This window comes from Convolutriloba macropyga, chromosome 7, assembly GCF_964194025.1.
Source record: "Convolutriloba macropyga chromosome 7, txConMacr16.3, whole genome shotgun sequence".
NCBI lineage: Eukaryota > Metazoa > Xenacoelomorpha > Acoela > Convolutidae > Convolutriloba > Convolutriloba macropyga.
Window position 1 is genome coordinate 25,885,275 of NC_134474.1, and position 15,572 is coordinate 25,900,846.

General features: G+C 33.1%; 1 protein-coding gene across 1 annotated transcript in view; it reads right to left on the reverse strand.

Annotated features, from left to right (window-relative positions):
- Positions 1-3,385: 3,385 nt before the first annotated feature.
- Positions 3,386-15,572, reverse strand: part of LOC142342176 (uncharacterized) — a 46,714-nt gene continuing 34,527 nt past the window's right edge. The window contains exon 3 of the mRNA XM_075393400.1: positions 3,386-4,159. Within this exon, the coding sequence (XP_075249515.1) occupies positions 3,416-4,159 (744 nt within the window). The 3' untranslated portion in view covers positions 3,386-3,415. The remainder of the gene's footprint in view (positions 4,160-15,572) is intronic.

The following is a 15,572-nucleotide window of genomic DNA, read 5'->3' on the forward strand; positions in this document are numbered from 1 at the left end:
TGAGTTTTCATCAACAAATCACAATGAAATTTGCTTTTTCTTTTATTTTTTCTTTTGTTGCTTTTTGGCCTAGTCTGAATGATCCATTGAATTTGGGACGAAAAAAAGTATTTACTGTTTCCAGTTGATAGTACTTGATTTTTCGAACTTTCTTATGGTATGTACTCATTAAAAATTGGGGAATTTTTGCGTCTTGCCCATTTTTAGTGTGCAATTTGTTGTCCCATAGCTTAGCTTTGGTAAGCTCATGTCCCAATGCCTTTTTAATAAAACATGTTTGTTAAATCTATTAATTGTTTTCAGCTTAACAGTTTTTAACTTTGTCGACGTGTTTTTCACAAATTATTATCAAATTTTTGAACTTAACCACCATTATTTGTTGTTTTGTTTCGTCGTGCGATTGAGGCTTTTTTGTGACAGTTCCATTGGGTCGTCAGCTGAGATAGTAAAATTGTTAAATGCATGCAGTGTGGTTTTAATTTTTCGATTACTTCTGCACTATGTTTCAAAAGTAAAGTCTGCATAATAACGGGCCTCATCAGCACTCAACTGCTGCAAAATGTCATCCATTTAACTTCTTGTTTAAAGTTGACATTTTTTTTACCTCAGTTAATATTGAAAGAACTTTGCTCGTTGCTTTGTTTTGATATAAAATGTTTTGTTTTGGAAAAAATTTTTTGAAACTTCAATATTTGCTCTGTTGTGTCTGCGGGGTCAAGAACTCCATGAACCATCAAAACGCTATTTTTTCAAGAAAACGTTAATGTCGGTTTCTCATTTTTTACAATTATTTATATTGTTTTTAGGTTAATCTTGAATCACCATGTTTGGTGAGAGTTATTGTATTGGGGTCACCAGTCCAAAAAAAACTCAATTTGTTTTCTGTTCTCCTTTTTTGAAAAAAATGAATCTTTTTTGTTGAAATATTTTACGAAATGTTTACTATTATTTAAGCCAATTTCTGGTTCTGAGTTGGTTTGAGTTAGTTTATGAGTCCTCCGGTTGTTTTTTTTTTAGTTCTTTTGCGTCCCTCTTTTGGTACGACCATTTGATCAAGCTTCCTGAAAACAGAGAAAACAGAGTCAATCCGCTGGCTACGTTTGGTCAGTGGTGAATAAATTTCGAGGAACTTGCTGTACTTCATTATAAAACTTTGACTTGCTTTGACTCCAAAACGCTTTGAAAATGAGCTCTTCTGATTTTTTAACAAAAAAATCTGATTTTGAAAGTTTTTATTGATTTTTAAAGAAAAAGCCAAAAAACATACAATTTTTATTAGGCAGCCATAGCGATTCTGTTTATCCAACGACGCACTTTGTTGAGCAGTTCATAAAATGATTAATTCTTGTTCCTTTTTTCTAACAAATAGAAGAAAATTCAAGAAAAAAATTTATGAAAATGATTTAAAGCAAATATGTCGACTACACTATGGCCTTGTGCGCCTATAATTTTCAACCTTCCTTTTGTGTCAAGGTCGGCATATATAGTGTAACTTTCGTGTCTATAAAAACATCTAATTAGGCTGCTCGATTTTGAAGGTATCCCAATTAATCAGATTTAGTGTGCTCTTCTCAGTGGATCACGTATCTAGTTTTTCTATTGGTACTCAACTATTACATCTTCGATACACGTGTAGTTATTGCTTTCAAAGACATAGACTTCAAATAAACAGCTCGTTAGGCAGTGGTTATTCTCTAATTTTACCCTTTTTGCAGCAAACTTATTTATATAACTCCTTTTGTTTGTTGCTGACGTACTTTTTACTCATTCTCATTCACTTTTTTTTGAATAGTAAATGTAACTTTTTTGAAAAGAAAATTTGTTCAGTGTTTTTTGTTACGCTAAAATGTAGCGTAATTAACAAAAGATTCAATTTGCTGTTTAATCTTACATAGCATAAGGTACATAGCATACATAGAACATTTAGGAGTTTCAAGAAAAATAAATTTTTTTCAATGCGTTTGATATAAAAAGAATGGCGAGAAAAATATTTCTTCGAATTTTCTATTTTTTACTCTGTTGTGTCTGTTGGGTCATGTGCTTCATAGACCATCAAAACGCAATTTTTTCTAGAAATTCTTATTGTCCATTCTTTATTTTTTTTAAAAATTTATTAATATTAATTTTAGGTTACTTGTTAAATCACCATGTTTGGTGAGGGTTATTGTATTGAGGTTCCCAGCCCCGAAAGTTTTCAAAATGTTTCCTGTTCTACTTTTTTGTAAAAATTAAATACATCACAAAAAGTTTGAATTATTCAAATGAAATTTTGTTTCTTTGGTGAGTTCGAGTACTTCTAACACTGATTCAGCTGAAAAATGTGGTCAACAACTTTTCTCACTGCTTTTCGTATGGGTTGATTTGTCATTAGTTTTTTCGTTAGTATGTATTATTTCCTTCAAAAAGGACATCTGCGCTTAGTTCTGAATTAAAGTGGAGAATGATAACAACTCTGTTTTTTGTATTGTACTCTCTTGTTTTTCCTTTTGATGGTATTGTTCAACTAGGAATCTCAGTTCTTCTTGTAGTTCTTTCTGTATCCAACGATGCATTTTGTTGAGCCATTCATAAATTGAGCCATTTATTTTTCCTTTTCTAGCAATTGAAGTAAAATGTGATCAAGATACCAATTTTTTTCAGAAAAAACTATGAAATGTTTTAAAGCAACTATGGCGCCTGAAATTTTTGTTTTTCTTGGATTAATTATTTTTAGCTTTCGAGGTTTTTATGTAACATTAGAGTGACTTTGTGTGACTACAGATTCCTTTGAATTCCTTTTTTGTCAAGGTCTGCATATGTATAATTTCCGTTTCCATACAAAAAAAATCTAATTAGGCTACTGGATTTTGAAGGTACCCCCAATTGATCGGATTTTGTATGACATTCTCCGTGGATCACGTATTACGCAGTTTTTCGTACTCAACGTTTTAAGCAATGGTGACCCCCAATTTCACTCTTTTTGCATCTTAATTTTCAAAAAAACTGGTGACCCGCCATTTCACCCATTTTGCTTCTTAATTTTCAAAAAAGTAAACCATTGCTTTTGCAAAATCATGGCATGGAAAACGAAAGCTTTTGACACGGAACATGAAAAGGAAACCAGGAAAAGGAAACGAGAACAAAAAAAGGAAAGAACTCATTCGAAAAGTTAAGTCGGCAATTGTTAAATTTCAAAAAAAAACCAGCTAAACAGAAAGCCTCATCAAATCCAAATTTACACTTCAGTAAAATTTATGAAGCAATTGAAGTCATGCCTCTCTCCCTCCCTGTTTAGCTATTGCATAATGCATGCAAACTGAATCCACAAATGTAATTTCACGAACTCAAAAACTCCATATTACTCTACTTATTTTCTAGTAGGACTCATTTTAGGTTCTGGAGAACATTAACCAAGAATAATTTATTTATTTCATCATTATTTTAATTTCATTGTTTTATTATGAGTTTTATTATGAGCACAACTTTTAACATACTTCTTAGTTTTGACTAAATAGCCCAACAGACCCTTTTCTTTGAATGCTAAGTGAGAATTATAGGTTTCAATATGACCATCCGCTATTTTAAGCAGCGCATATTCTGTTATGTAACTAGCTTGTGGTTGAGTTGTGAACGGATATCTGCTGAAAAATTTTACGTCATCTGAACCGAAAATGAAAGGCCTGAAATAATTCCGAACCGCTTGAACATAAGTTGAGTTTCTCGGCAGGTCAGTCATCAAATAAATAACACTTCGTTCTTTCGGTACACCCAAGCGTTTAATTTTCTGAATAATTTCATGAGGTGACATTTTTTCCCTTAGACATGGTCGATCCGTTCCTCGAAGATGAATGACAATGAATTTCCGTTTTAGTTTATTTTGTTGACATTTACGATAACAGATTTCTCTAATAGCAGCAGCAGACCTCAAGAAGAAGTCTGAAAATGGAATTCCGTCTGTTGCTGATTTTCCTTTGAGACCCGATGGTTGTTTTCTGTGAGGTAAGTAAACAACAGATTTAGTTGTATTGATATTTTTACCTGTTCGCGTAACTGCCATATTTTTGGGTAATCTGCCTTCATCAATATTTCCGTATTCTATTGTGATAATGCTGTAATTGGTGGAAAGAGTGGAAATTGACTTTTCACGGCTCTCTATCCGAAGTTTGCACACTGTTTCCCTCTAAAAACATAAAAACAACCCAACTAACTATGAATTTCAGAAAAGTTTATAGAGCATCACCAAGACGTTTTCTTTTATCCAAGAAGAAATTTCAACAAGCATTTTTGTATATTATCGAATCGAGCATAATAATGATTGCTGAGCTGTCCCAAATTTTCTTTTTTTTAAATCAAATTTACGATACAGGAACGAAGACGTGTGCATTTTGAAACCACAGTTTCTTTTATAACTTTTGTTTCAAATTGTTGTTGGAAAAACTGTGTATTATGCTCTGGAAATGAAACTCATCAAGAGGACTCGGGCAAAAGGGTCATAATTGACTGCAGCTGTCGAACTAAAGAGGGTAAATCGTTACATGAGCATTTCAGATCTATTTGAGAACTAAACTTGACAAGTCAAGATTTCTAAATTTTAATGCACGATAAAATCTCAATATATGCAATGACTTTTCAGAAGTCTCAAAAAGATTGAACTGAAAGAACATCAAATTCTAAGCAATAATTTTAAGGCAATGGGTTTTTAAAACCTTAAAACTTTGATTTTAAATAAGAAAACAAAAACGCTATTCAGTGAAGAAGAACTTTGAAGGCATTGTTCGTCAAAAATTAATTAGCACTAAAAAGCAAAAAAAAACTTAATCGTGGTGATGAGAGTGTTTGGCAAGGGTCTATACAGAAATTTAAGTTGCTTGAAGAATCAATAATACAACACCGGATCTTAACTTTGCTCTTTAATACTTTTTGCTTGCGCTTGATTTGTGAATGGACAAAATTTTTATGAAATGACTAACTCTTCCAATTTGACGCACACCTGTTGGTTTATCATATTCTTGGTTTCAATTACGACTTCATTACGAAGCAGAAGTATACCCCAAAAATTCCACCCTAGTAAAAGTCGACGAGGAGTCTTTAGCATTTGTTTTGCCAATTCATCTTTTGTTGTGCATTTCGTGCATTGCGTTCTTGCTCTGATTGCGCTGAAGATCCGATTATCGTTTTATCGTTAATCGGCTCAAGAGGAAGTTCTACCATTTGGTTGTCGGGCCGAAAACTTTGTCCAGAATGATGTTTTCCTCGACAAGCAGGGCTATTTTCTAATGTACCCTCAACTTCTCCCGTCAGTGAGGTAGATCTGGTGTAGAATTCTCCCGAAAGGCGTCAAATCCTATTGGGGTTCGTTTGTTTGCTGACTGCATCATGTCGTACTTTATCAAATTACCGTTGGCTGCGCCACGCGAAGACACACTTTTAATTTGTAGTTGGATTTCGCTTGGCGAAATACTTGTCAAATTCAAGCATTGATTTAGGGGAGCGGTATCAAACAGAATAAGGCAACTGGTTTTGAATTAGGAATTAAGTTGAATAAAAGTGAAGTGGTTGTCGACAAATGAAATCAGGTGTACAGGTGTGTCTGATCACGAGGCGGTAAATAACATTCTACTGAATAGAAGCAAATGAAAGCTGGAAACGTGAAATACTGTCTGGAGGTGAAATAAAGATGGAGGGTAAATTGAAATAAGAAATAAATTATGATATCGCACAAATTTTATTGCACTAAAGAAAATAACAATGAATGCATATGTATCACACAACTTTTTAAAAAGCCAACTCATGCTTTGGTTTTGTAGTGTTTCAGACAATAAACAAACGTTTGGAAAATTATTTCTTTCCTAAAAATCTTGAAAAACTCTTATGATCTAATTGCAAAAATTTTATATGAAACTTAAGAACGTTTTATACAGAGAATTATTCAATCAAATTAAACTTAATGACAATTTTGACTGACGAAAAATTTCTCAAATTTTCACTTTTTTAAAAGTTTCCGATAATTTTATGACGAAATTTGCCCTTTCCAAAATCCACCAAGGTATCTGCCTTCACCAATACGCGATGATTTTATTGGTATTTGTAGGAAGAAAGAATGAAAAAAATCAATTTTTGTCAATCTAATTTCTGAAATATGGCTCTTCTGTACACGATCCTACACAAGGCACATTTTTCCAGTCTGTACAGTTGCTTTTGGATCTTCAATTTTTGTTCAATTTCTTATGCATTGCTATTTCTAAACGTCATCACAACAGATTTAAACTACCGATTCTGGTACAACTTGAAAATTATCCAGAATTGTCAATTGCTTGTGTAAACCTCCTTTTGATTTTCATGTAGTTCAGTCCAATCATGATGATGACAGCAGAAAATTTATCAAAAAACAGATTTTCATAAAATAATTGCAAACCTTACAAAAAACTGGAAGGAAAGGACTGCTGAATGAACCTAATTTTTAAAAAAATGTGCCATTGGTATTATCAAACAACTAACAAAAGATCAAATTTTTCCGCAGCATTGCAATATACATCAGTAGATAGGTCTGACAAAAACTTGCAATTATTACGCGGTTACAGAGAAAGAAATTTGAAACGGTCATTTTACAGGAATGACGAATGCTATTTTGCAACCAAATTTCACAAATTGGTGAACACTTTTTTAAATTACAATGATCTTGCGCCAAAAAAGAGAAAAGAATTAGCCCTGAAACATTGGTACTGCTGGAAGTGATTGCACTCAAAACAATGCCAAGAAACGAACACACAAACAGCAAAGAGTATGAAATGAGTAAAAATCTGCTAGAGTATATTGCGCAATAAAACAGCAACAAAATCAAAATACTCCTAATGTGCAACATTTTGAGTCAAATGGCAAATTGCAATGCTCTCTTTTACTATGATATATGCGAACGCACCTAATTGAAAAAAAATGTGTAGGCAACCCTATCGTTATACAAATGCATTTAGTTAGTTTTTGTTTGAAGTGGCTTTCAACAACTAGTTAAACTATGTGTACCACTGATACTCTGGGAATGTTTTCTTTGCCATTTTTGAAATCAACCTCGATTTCCTACATTCGAAAGCAACTGTACGAGCAAACAACGTGTCCCAACATCCAACTTCAAAGTTTCATTTCTCTTTGTTACATCGTTTCTCCAACTACAAAAGAATGAAACAAAATATATTCTAAAACCAATTTTGCCATTTCCACGTAAAAAGAAAGCATTGAAAATATTTGGTTCCAGAGTAAAATTTTTACACCAAAAAACCAGAGATTTGGCAAAAAACTTCTTTTGTTGAAACAGATAACTCAACAGACTGGTTACAATTGCATATACAATATTCTGATTTTAGTGAAACATGTTAAACCTTATGCTGAAAGATTTGATATAGATCAAAAATATAAAAGAAAATTTTTTGTGTTCGAAAAGATTTCATCGTAACAACACAGACAAATCGGTGGTTTTGTACTGTATATACAAAAAAAGAATTGAAAACTCGTCATCGCGATGATTCTAACTGCTTCTGAGATATGAATTTTTAAATTGTACGCTTTGATGGGATGAAGTGTACTTGAAAAATTAGCATTAATTTAAAATTTATTACAATATCCCGAAAAAAAGTTATCAACGCTTTGAATGCGGAAAATCGGCCGTGGGAATTGATTTTGCTATGACAGGAGGAAAATTTGTCGTGATGATTGGAGACTGCAAAATAGACTATAATACAAAAATGTCCTTCTTTCTATAATTCATCGATATATTCTCAAACCATCAAACATTGATAACGCTAAAAAATTGACTAAATCTTCTTCAGTTCTAACTGTCTAAATCATATCATACTATTATGAAGCAAGCAAAAGAGCAGATATAAGTTGAGGAAGTTATTTGGTGACAATCACTATTCTCCATTGTGATGATATAATCAAAAATAAAAAACAACACTTCTGTGACGAAAAAATATTCAACTATAGTGATGCAAAACTTCAATGAAAAATCAGTTTCGAGACGACTTTTAGAGCAATGGCAAGTGATATGATGTTAGTAGAATTTCGGGAACTATTGATGCAGCAGCGTCACTACATGCTCCAATTAAAAATTGTTATGTTATAGAGAACATAAGTCTTTTGGTCCTAAAAATATAAAGGGCAACAAAAAAGCTAAAATTAGTTCCAGCAGAAACACTGTGTTGTCTCATAAGTCATTTCATTACAAAGTGAAAGTTTTGGGATTATACGAAGAAGCCTATGTACTCTCTATAACTACTATCTTCAAAAAAGAGGTTCAGTCAAAATTAGAGCTATTACAATTGCTCCCACAATGACAAAAATGTTAGTTCGTAAACAACAGATTTCCTAGAACCAAAAAACAATAGCTTTCTGCCAGTCAGCGTGGTAAGAAAAAACTTTATTTTTTTTATTTGAAGCCGTCTTAAAGCGCAAAGAGCAAATAGTTGACATCTCAACAGGAGAAAAAGGAATGCAGCTACGTTTATAGATCTTTCAAAGGCTTTCTACCAATTTAACAGAAGATTATATCAGAGCAAGAACGGTTATTTTTGGCCTATACTGAATCAATCGCACCTGATAGGTTTGAAAAGAGAAGGTAAAATCTTTTTGGTCCTCTGTTTTTACCAATTGTGCAAAAAATTGTACGCTCGTCCAGTATACAGAGGATAATTTCATTTTTTACACCCAAATTTTTACAGATTGTCTAATTAAATGACATTTTTTTTACAAATTTCAGTTAATGGTGAATAAGCAGAAGACAGAGTAAATATTGTTCAGCAACAGGAAGAGGTTTGCAGTAACCTTTTTGAAAGTCGACGACAAAAAATATCAGAAATAACTAGTGTGAAATATCTCAACATAGTTTTTGATGGCAAACTAAAGTTTGAAGAGGAAAAGAAAACAAACTTTTCAAAAAATGGCTTATGAAATCATGATTTAATCACACTAACTAAAAACTTGCTACATAAAGCATCAATAAACTTAAGCAATGCGTTTTCAGTGAGCCATTAACATTATCCAGCTTTAGTTCTGCTGGGTATGCAGAAAACTTTAATCACAGCTTTGGAAAGACAATTCAATTGATTAACGATCGGTCAACAGATCTCAAACCTCCTATCAAAACCTTTCTTGTTTCTTCTCTGAAATTACTGTTGCCCGAAAAAAAATGTCTGCTCATTAAGTAACAATGTTCAATCATATAAAATGATTTTTTTCTACAATGGGGTAGAAACAACATTACTGGTCAGACAACTATTTAAGATTTTAGCTGATTATTTTGTTGCAGAAGTCAATCGATATTATAACAGCTCGCTTCCTAAAATCAGACTTAGGACAACACCGAGAGCGTTCATGCAATAGAATTTGAAGAAACATTTGTGGAAAAATTTTGAAGGATTTAAAAATAAATTGATTTGAAAGGTGAGATCTCATTGAAAGTATTTGATTTAGTTATTAGTTACATTGCAAATATTCATGCTATATATTAAAAAAAATTGTAAATGGTTTTTTGCTAGTCTTTACTAATGTAAGCAGCAATTCCATAAATAACAAAATCATTGTTTTTGTTCCTTTTTTTATTTATTCAACAAACTTTATGAAAAATTCTTTTTTGAAATGTACAAAATTGTGGATAAATAAAATTTGCTCAAAACCATGCTAACGTTCATTTTAAACACGAACATTCACTTTGGAGTTCGATTTTACAATCATTTTAAAGCTCCGCTGCAAAGAAATTCTGTTTGAATCTTGTTGAAGCTATTTAGTTTCCCAAATTTCTTTTTTTTGCAACAAGTATAAAAAACTTGCTCAAAACCATGCTAACGTTCATTTTGCACACGAACATTCAATTTGGAGTTCGATTTTACAATCATTTTAAAGCTAAAGCTCCGCTGCAAAGAACTTCTGTTTGAATCTTCTTGAAGCTATTTAGTTTCCCAAATTTCTTTTTTTTGCAACAAGTATATTAAAAATATATCCATACGGTTAAATTTACTTGAAACAAAAAACACTTCAAATCATTCAATCAAAATAATATAGTAAACATCAACAAGTTTCTTAAAGAATCAAGTTGAAAGTTTTCTTTCGATTGTTTTCTTCCTAAAAATAAAAATAACTTTTAAATGTTCCTACGTTACTATTCAAAGGAATTTTTCATGTTGTGAGAGCATGAAATCATTCAACGTTTTTTTTAAAAACGTTTTCAATTTTTGCCAATCGAAACCACTGTGGTAACTTATTCCATTTTTGTACGCATTGACGAACAATCGAATCCATTCCAAAGCTGGTTTTGGCATTTTGTCTAATTATGAACAGCTTTGTTCGAGGATTTTGATGAAAACTCAGATACACGTGAAAATTTTCAGATTTTTCTGGCCTAGCGATATCATAATGAAATTTGATTAGCGACATTTGTGCTAGTATTAGCTCAACTGGTAGGGTCTTTGTCTGGATTAGCAGATCTCTCGCTTTGTCATACTTTTCGCGTAGAAAGCACACCTTTATAACCCAGTTAATCTGTCGGTTCAGGCGTTTTAGGTTTTTTGCAGATAAATATTGAAAAACGATTGCCGAAAATGATAAATGTGAAAGCACAAATGATTTTAGAAGAAGAATGCGCGTGTTCAGGGGATCTTGATGTCTTATAAGGTAAATTGATCTTATAGCATGGGCCATCTTTTTCAAGGTTTTATTCAGCTGCTAATCGGAACTAGGATTCATCGAAACTGTCAATTTGAATACCAAGATATCTGCAACTTTTTGAATACCAATTTGAATACCAAGATATCTGCAGCTGCTCATCGAACTCTCAATTTGAATACCAAGATATCTGCAAATTTTTTTGTGTTGTGAGGACTTCGTTTTTGTAAATATTAGATCCGAAATCAGAATTATCCCGCGAGAAAAAGATTCGAATTGTTTGTATTCGAAATTAGTTTGTTCATCTCTACCTATTCTTCTGTTTTTAGGTAATATTTCCGTGAGTTTTCCATGTAAGCTAACAGACAATACTTGTGTCATCTGCGAATTGAATTGTTTTTTCTGTTGTGTTCATATTAGATGAGAAGTCGTTCACATATAAAAGAAAAATGAATGGTCCTGAAGCAGTTCCTGTGGCACACCATCATGATTCACAATTTCACAATCAGAGAATATGCCATTAAGTTTTACCATTTGTCGGCGGTTGGCAAGAAAAGAAAACAGTAATTCTTTCGCTTCCTGGAAAAACCATTCATTTCAATTTTTTTGCGGAGTGGAATTAAAAGCTTTTTCAAGGTCCAGAAACATAGCAACAGTTTCTTTGCTTTGATCTAAATTAGCCGAAATTGTTCAACCAGCTCTAAAACTGCATCTGTTGCAGATTTTTTTTTCTGAAATCCGAATTGCTCTTAATTTATAGTTTTATGCTTATAAATGAACTCCCTCGTCTGAGTCAGAAAGAGGCGCTCCAAAAATTTTTGCAAAATTTGGAGTTACAGAAATTGGTCGATGATTAGTGCTATCTAGTTTATCACCATTTTGAGAATTGGTGTTACATAGGCTAGTTTCATTTTAGTTGGGAAAATTTTCTCCTTAATGAACTCATTTAAGGCGAACTGTAGATGTACGCCTATAGCTAATTTGCAAGATTTTTTTAGTCGAATTGAGATTTCAACAGGTCCTGCGGCTTTTTTTGTCCTGCGAGTCAATGACTGAATAAAATTCTTTTCTAATCAAAGTTCTGAAAATAAATACAGGTATATTAAATTTATCATGGTTTTTACAAGCAATATCCGAACATATGAAAACACCTAGATTAGCAAATGATCTACTTAAATAATTGACAATGATTTCTCGTTCCATTGAAATTTCGCCACTGTCTAATCTGATTTCATCAACCTGGACACTTTTTTCACTCTGACTGGTCTTCTGTTTAATGAATTTCCATTGCTCCTTAATTTTGGTAGTTTTTTGAAGAAATTGATGCAAAAATTGTTGTGCAACTCCCTCAATCTCCCATTAACTAAGTTTCTTAAACGCTTAAATTCTTTGAACGTCTCATTGACAGGAATTATTCCCCTTTATTGAACAAAAAATGTTTTTGGGCGATCAAATGCTTCATTTCTTGGGTGAATCAGGGCTTAGAACTCTTACAATTTTCTCCCCCTTTTTTAACAGTCTGAATTGGTGCGTGTTTTTCAACTATTTTCTCAAAAATATCGATGAAAAAATCAAACATATTGTCGCCATTCTCACATTGGTACATTCTACACCATTCGGCGAGGGCAAGATCTCTGTTAAATTTAGAGCTTGAGAAAAGTCGAAAATTTCTCATCGTTATAACGTTGTGGCTCTCACATTTCAATGAGAGGTTTGATTTGAAGATAACAAAATATGGTCGGAGTAAAAAGGGGTTGTTGTGACATTGTAGGCAATTATCTGATCTTTCGAAACGAAACAGTGGTCAATAAGCGTAAATGTTTTATCAGTACATCTGGTTGCATCCCTTAGATTAACAATTTCTAGTCCTGAATTTGACACAAAGATGTCTAGTTTAATTTTTCTGTTTTTTTCAGATATTTCAAGTTGTAATCTGCCAGCAAAGTAACGTTATCTGTAACGCTATATGCCCCCCGAAAATTCGGTACTCAACTGATCAAGAAAATTCTCACCAAGACGTTTGTTTGGGCAATAGGAAACGTTAACAAGTAATTTTACTGTCAAAGGGTCAGTTCAAACCAAAAGGATTCCAAAAAAACTCTCATTAACCGTTCCAATGCTTGATTTGATATCGGCGGTAAATTTTTTCGGGACAAAAATATCTATTCCTCCGCCCTTTGAAACCCCTGATTTGTCTGATTTACATTTCCCAAAGAAAGCATGCGATACTGTTCAAAAGTTATTTTCAATATTACAATCAGTTTCCAACCAGGTTTCAGTTACAGCGACAAACGTATGAATGGGAGCTGTTTGCAAAAAGTTTGCAAATTCTTCAAACTTGTTCCTCAAGCTTTGACAAGTAATAAGGTAAAATAAAGGCGAGTGGCTTGATCCTCTGTTCTTTAAGTAACTTGAATACTCATTCAAATTTTCCAGATGAGGTCCTGGGTTCAATCCAATGTCCCCTGACAGCATGAAACGTACAAGTGAACAAAAAACTAACAGTATTAGGAAGAAAACAAAAATATATGAGTCAACTGTTTTAATAAAATAATAAATATTAGGTTTGTTGGAATAATACTTTTCAAATGTTCGCTTATGAATTTCAGTATGATTTTCTCTTCCCATAAGTATACTGAAAATTAAAAAATAATCTAAGCTAATCTTGCAATAATTTACTTGAAGATTAAAAATTAGCAGTTTATGTTGGACTGAAATGTAGTTCACTTTTTCTATAAAAATAAAAAAGGAAACTTGCTAAGCAAACACACTAAGTGGTCAGAAAAACAAGGCATATGACATGTCGTCCAACAAATATCTTCACAGCAGACAAAAAGAAGAACGTGTTTTACAAAACCAATATTATTTGGGTTCGCGTGTCTTCCCCGAAAACTTAAGATTTAATTTCTAAGAGGCGGACTAATATGAAAAATGACTGTTTGTTCTCTGTCAACCATTTCACGTTTGGGTTGAATTACGTATGCTTTATGACAAAATATAATAGGCAATTTAATAAAGAAAGATCGGGAAAGGTTTTAGCTCAATAAAACATGAAAAATTCGTGGTGCCATTTTGCAAGGTTCTTTTAGATACTTAAATCAAAGGCGTTTAACTCCAAAGCGTTTGTTTCCTAATTTCAACAAAGAAAAAGGGTCGTTCGAAACACATTAAGAACTGAAAATAAAAAAACTCAATAGAAAGATTGTTGGTTAGTGTTTATAGAACGACACTTTTGGATCAAAATTCGTTAATGTATTCTTGCGGGAATTTGCAACAATCAGGTCAGATATTCTCGTAAACTTTGGGCATAGTCAAAATGTCTGCTTTAATTTTTGGGCCGAGATCAATGTGCTTATCTAGAGCTTTTGTACGTTTAAATTTCACAGAAGCGACAAACGTATTAATGAAAATGAAGTTCTGAAAATAATAAAAAATGAAATATAGTTCTGAAAATAAAAAACTCAATAGAAAGATAATTTGTTAGTGGTTATATAGAACGACACGTTTGGATCAAAATTCGTTAATGTTTTATTGCGGGAATTTGCAACAATCAGGTCAAATGTTCTCGTAATATTTTGGGCATAGTCAAAATGTCTACTTTATTTTTTGGTTATCAATGTGGTCATCTAGAATTTTTGTATTTTTAAATTTCACAGAAGTATATTTGTCAACAAGAGGTAGCAATAAAAATTATGGAAAATCAGTGGATAAAAAACTGTAGACAAAAGTTTTTATTGGAAACATCTGTTTGGAGTAATAATTAATGTTTGAAATAGGCAATTTATTTGAGAATTAGTTTCAAGGCTACATAAAAAGTACCGGAAGTTTTTAAAATTGACAGGAAAATGTCAAAGCTCACAGCTTCAGAGAAATGATTTCGAAATGATTGTTACTTGAAAGACGAGTGTTAAAAAACTGAAAGACGCCTCATTTTGATTTATTTGGTAAGCAAACAAAAATAATATCCGCGTAATCGAACGAACTAATGCACTTTCAAAGAACACTAAGTATTGCATTCCACGTGACCTAACTAATTGACCTAAAATGATAAAACGGAAGTTAGAAGTCAGCACCCCCCCCCCCCCCCCCCCTCAAATTCCTAAAACAATACTTTCTTTCTCCCAATTTGCTTCAAAACTGAACTGCGGACTCATCAAGTAAACGTGAAGGCAAAAGGAAAAAAGGTGGGCTCTTTTTACAGCCTTAAAGTATAAAGAGCTAGGGCCACTTAATTCTGCGCGCGAAGCAGGCTTATCTCTCAGAATAACCGACTCGGTACAACACTGAAGGTATACTTCAAATATAACGATGTATAAAAGAGTTAACACCGGAGTCAGAGGTAAACACATCCTGCAACTACTCTATTAGACTGACTATAGTTAGTGGGGTTCTTTCTATATAAAAGAGAATAGTGTCTTCTCAGTCTGTGATTGGCTGGAGGTGTATATCCAGTATTTCTACTGCTACATTCATCCGGGGTTTCGAGTTTTAAATCCGAACTCGTAAACTATAGCAGGAATACGCTGGATATGTCATCTTCGTTGAATGGTGGAGTGAAGATTCGTGTCCTCTTTGAAGTGGCGTTGGGACTTGTGCTGTCGTCTAAAATCCTTTGTCAGCAATGTGGGGACTAGTGTCGTCAGTAAAAGGTTTGTCTAATTTTAAAACCAGTGAGGGTGCCAGTTACAGGGTGTGCTGGCTAGTAACGTCAGTCCTGTTAGAGTAGTGAGGATTTGTTCCCAGTTGGAGGAGGGCTTGTAGTCTGTAGTCTCTGTCTGGTTTGTACAAGGAGATTTCTGTTTATCCCCATCTGATACAAGGTTTGAACCAGTCGGATTTAACAGCTTAACTTCTGTGTGAGCTACTTTCCCTACTAAATTTATAAATTGAATTTAATACGTACTTAGTGAGCCCCGACCGGGAGGAAGAAGAAAAGAACTAAT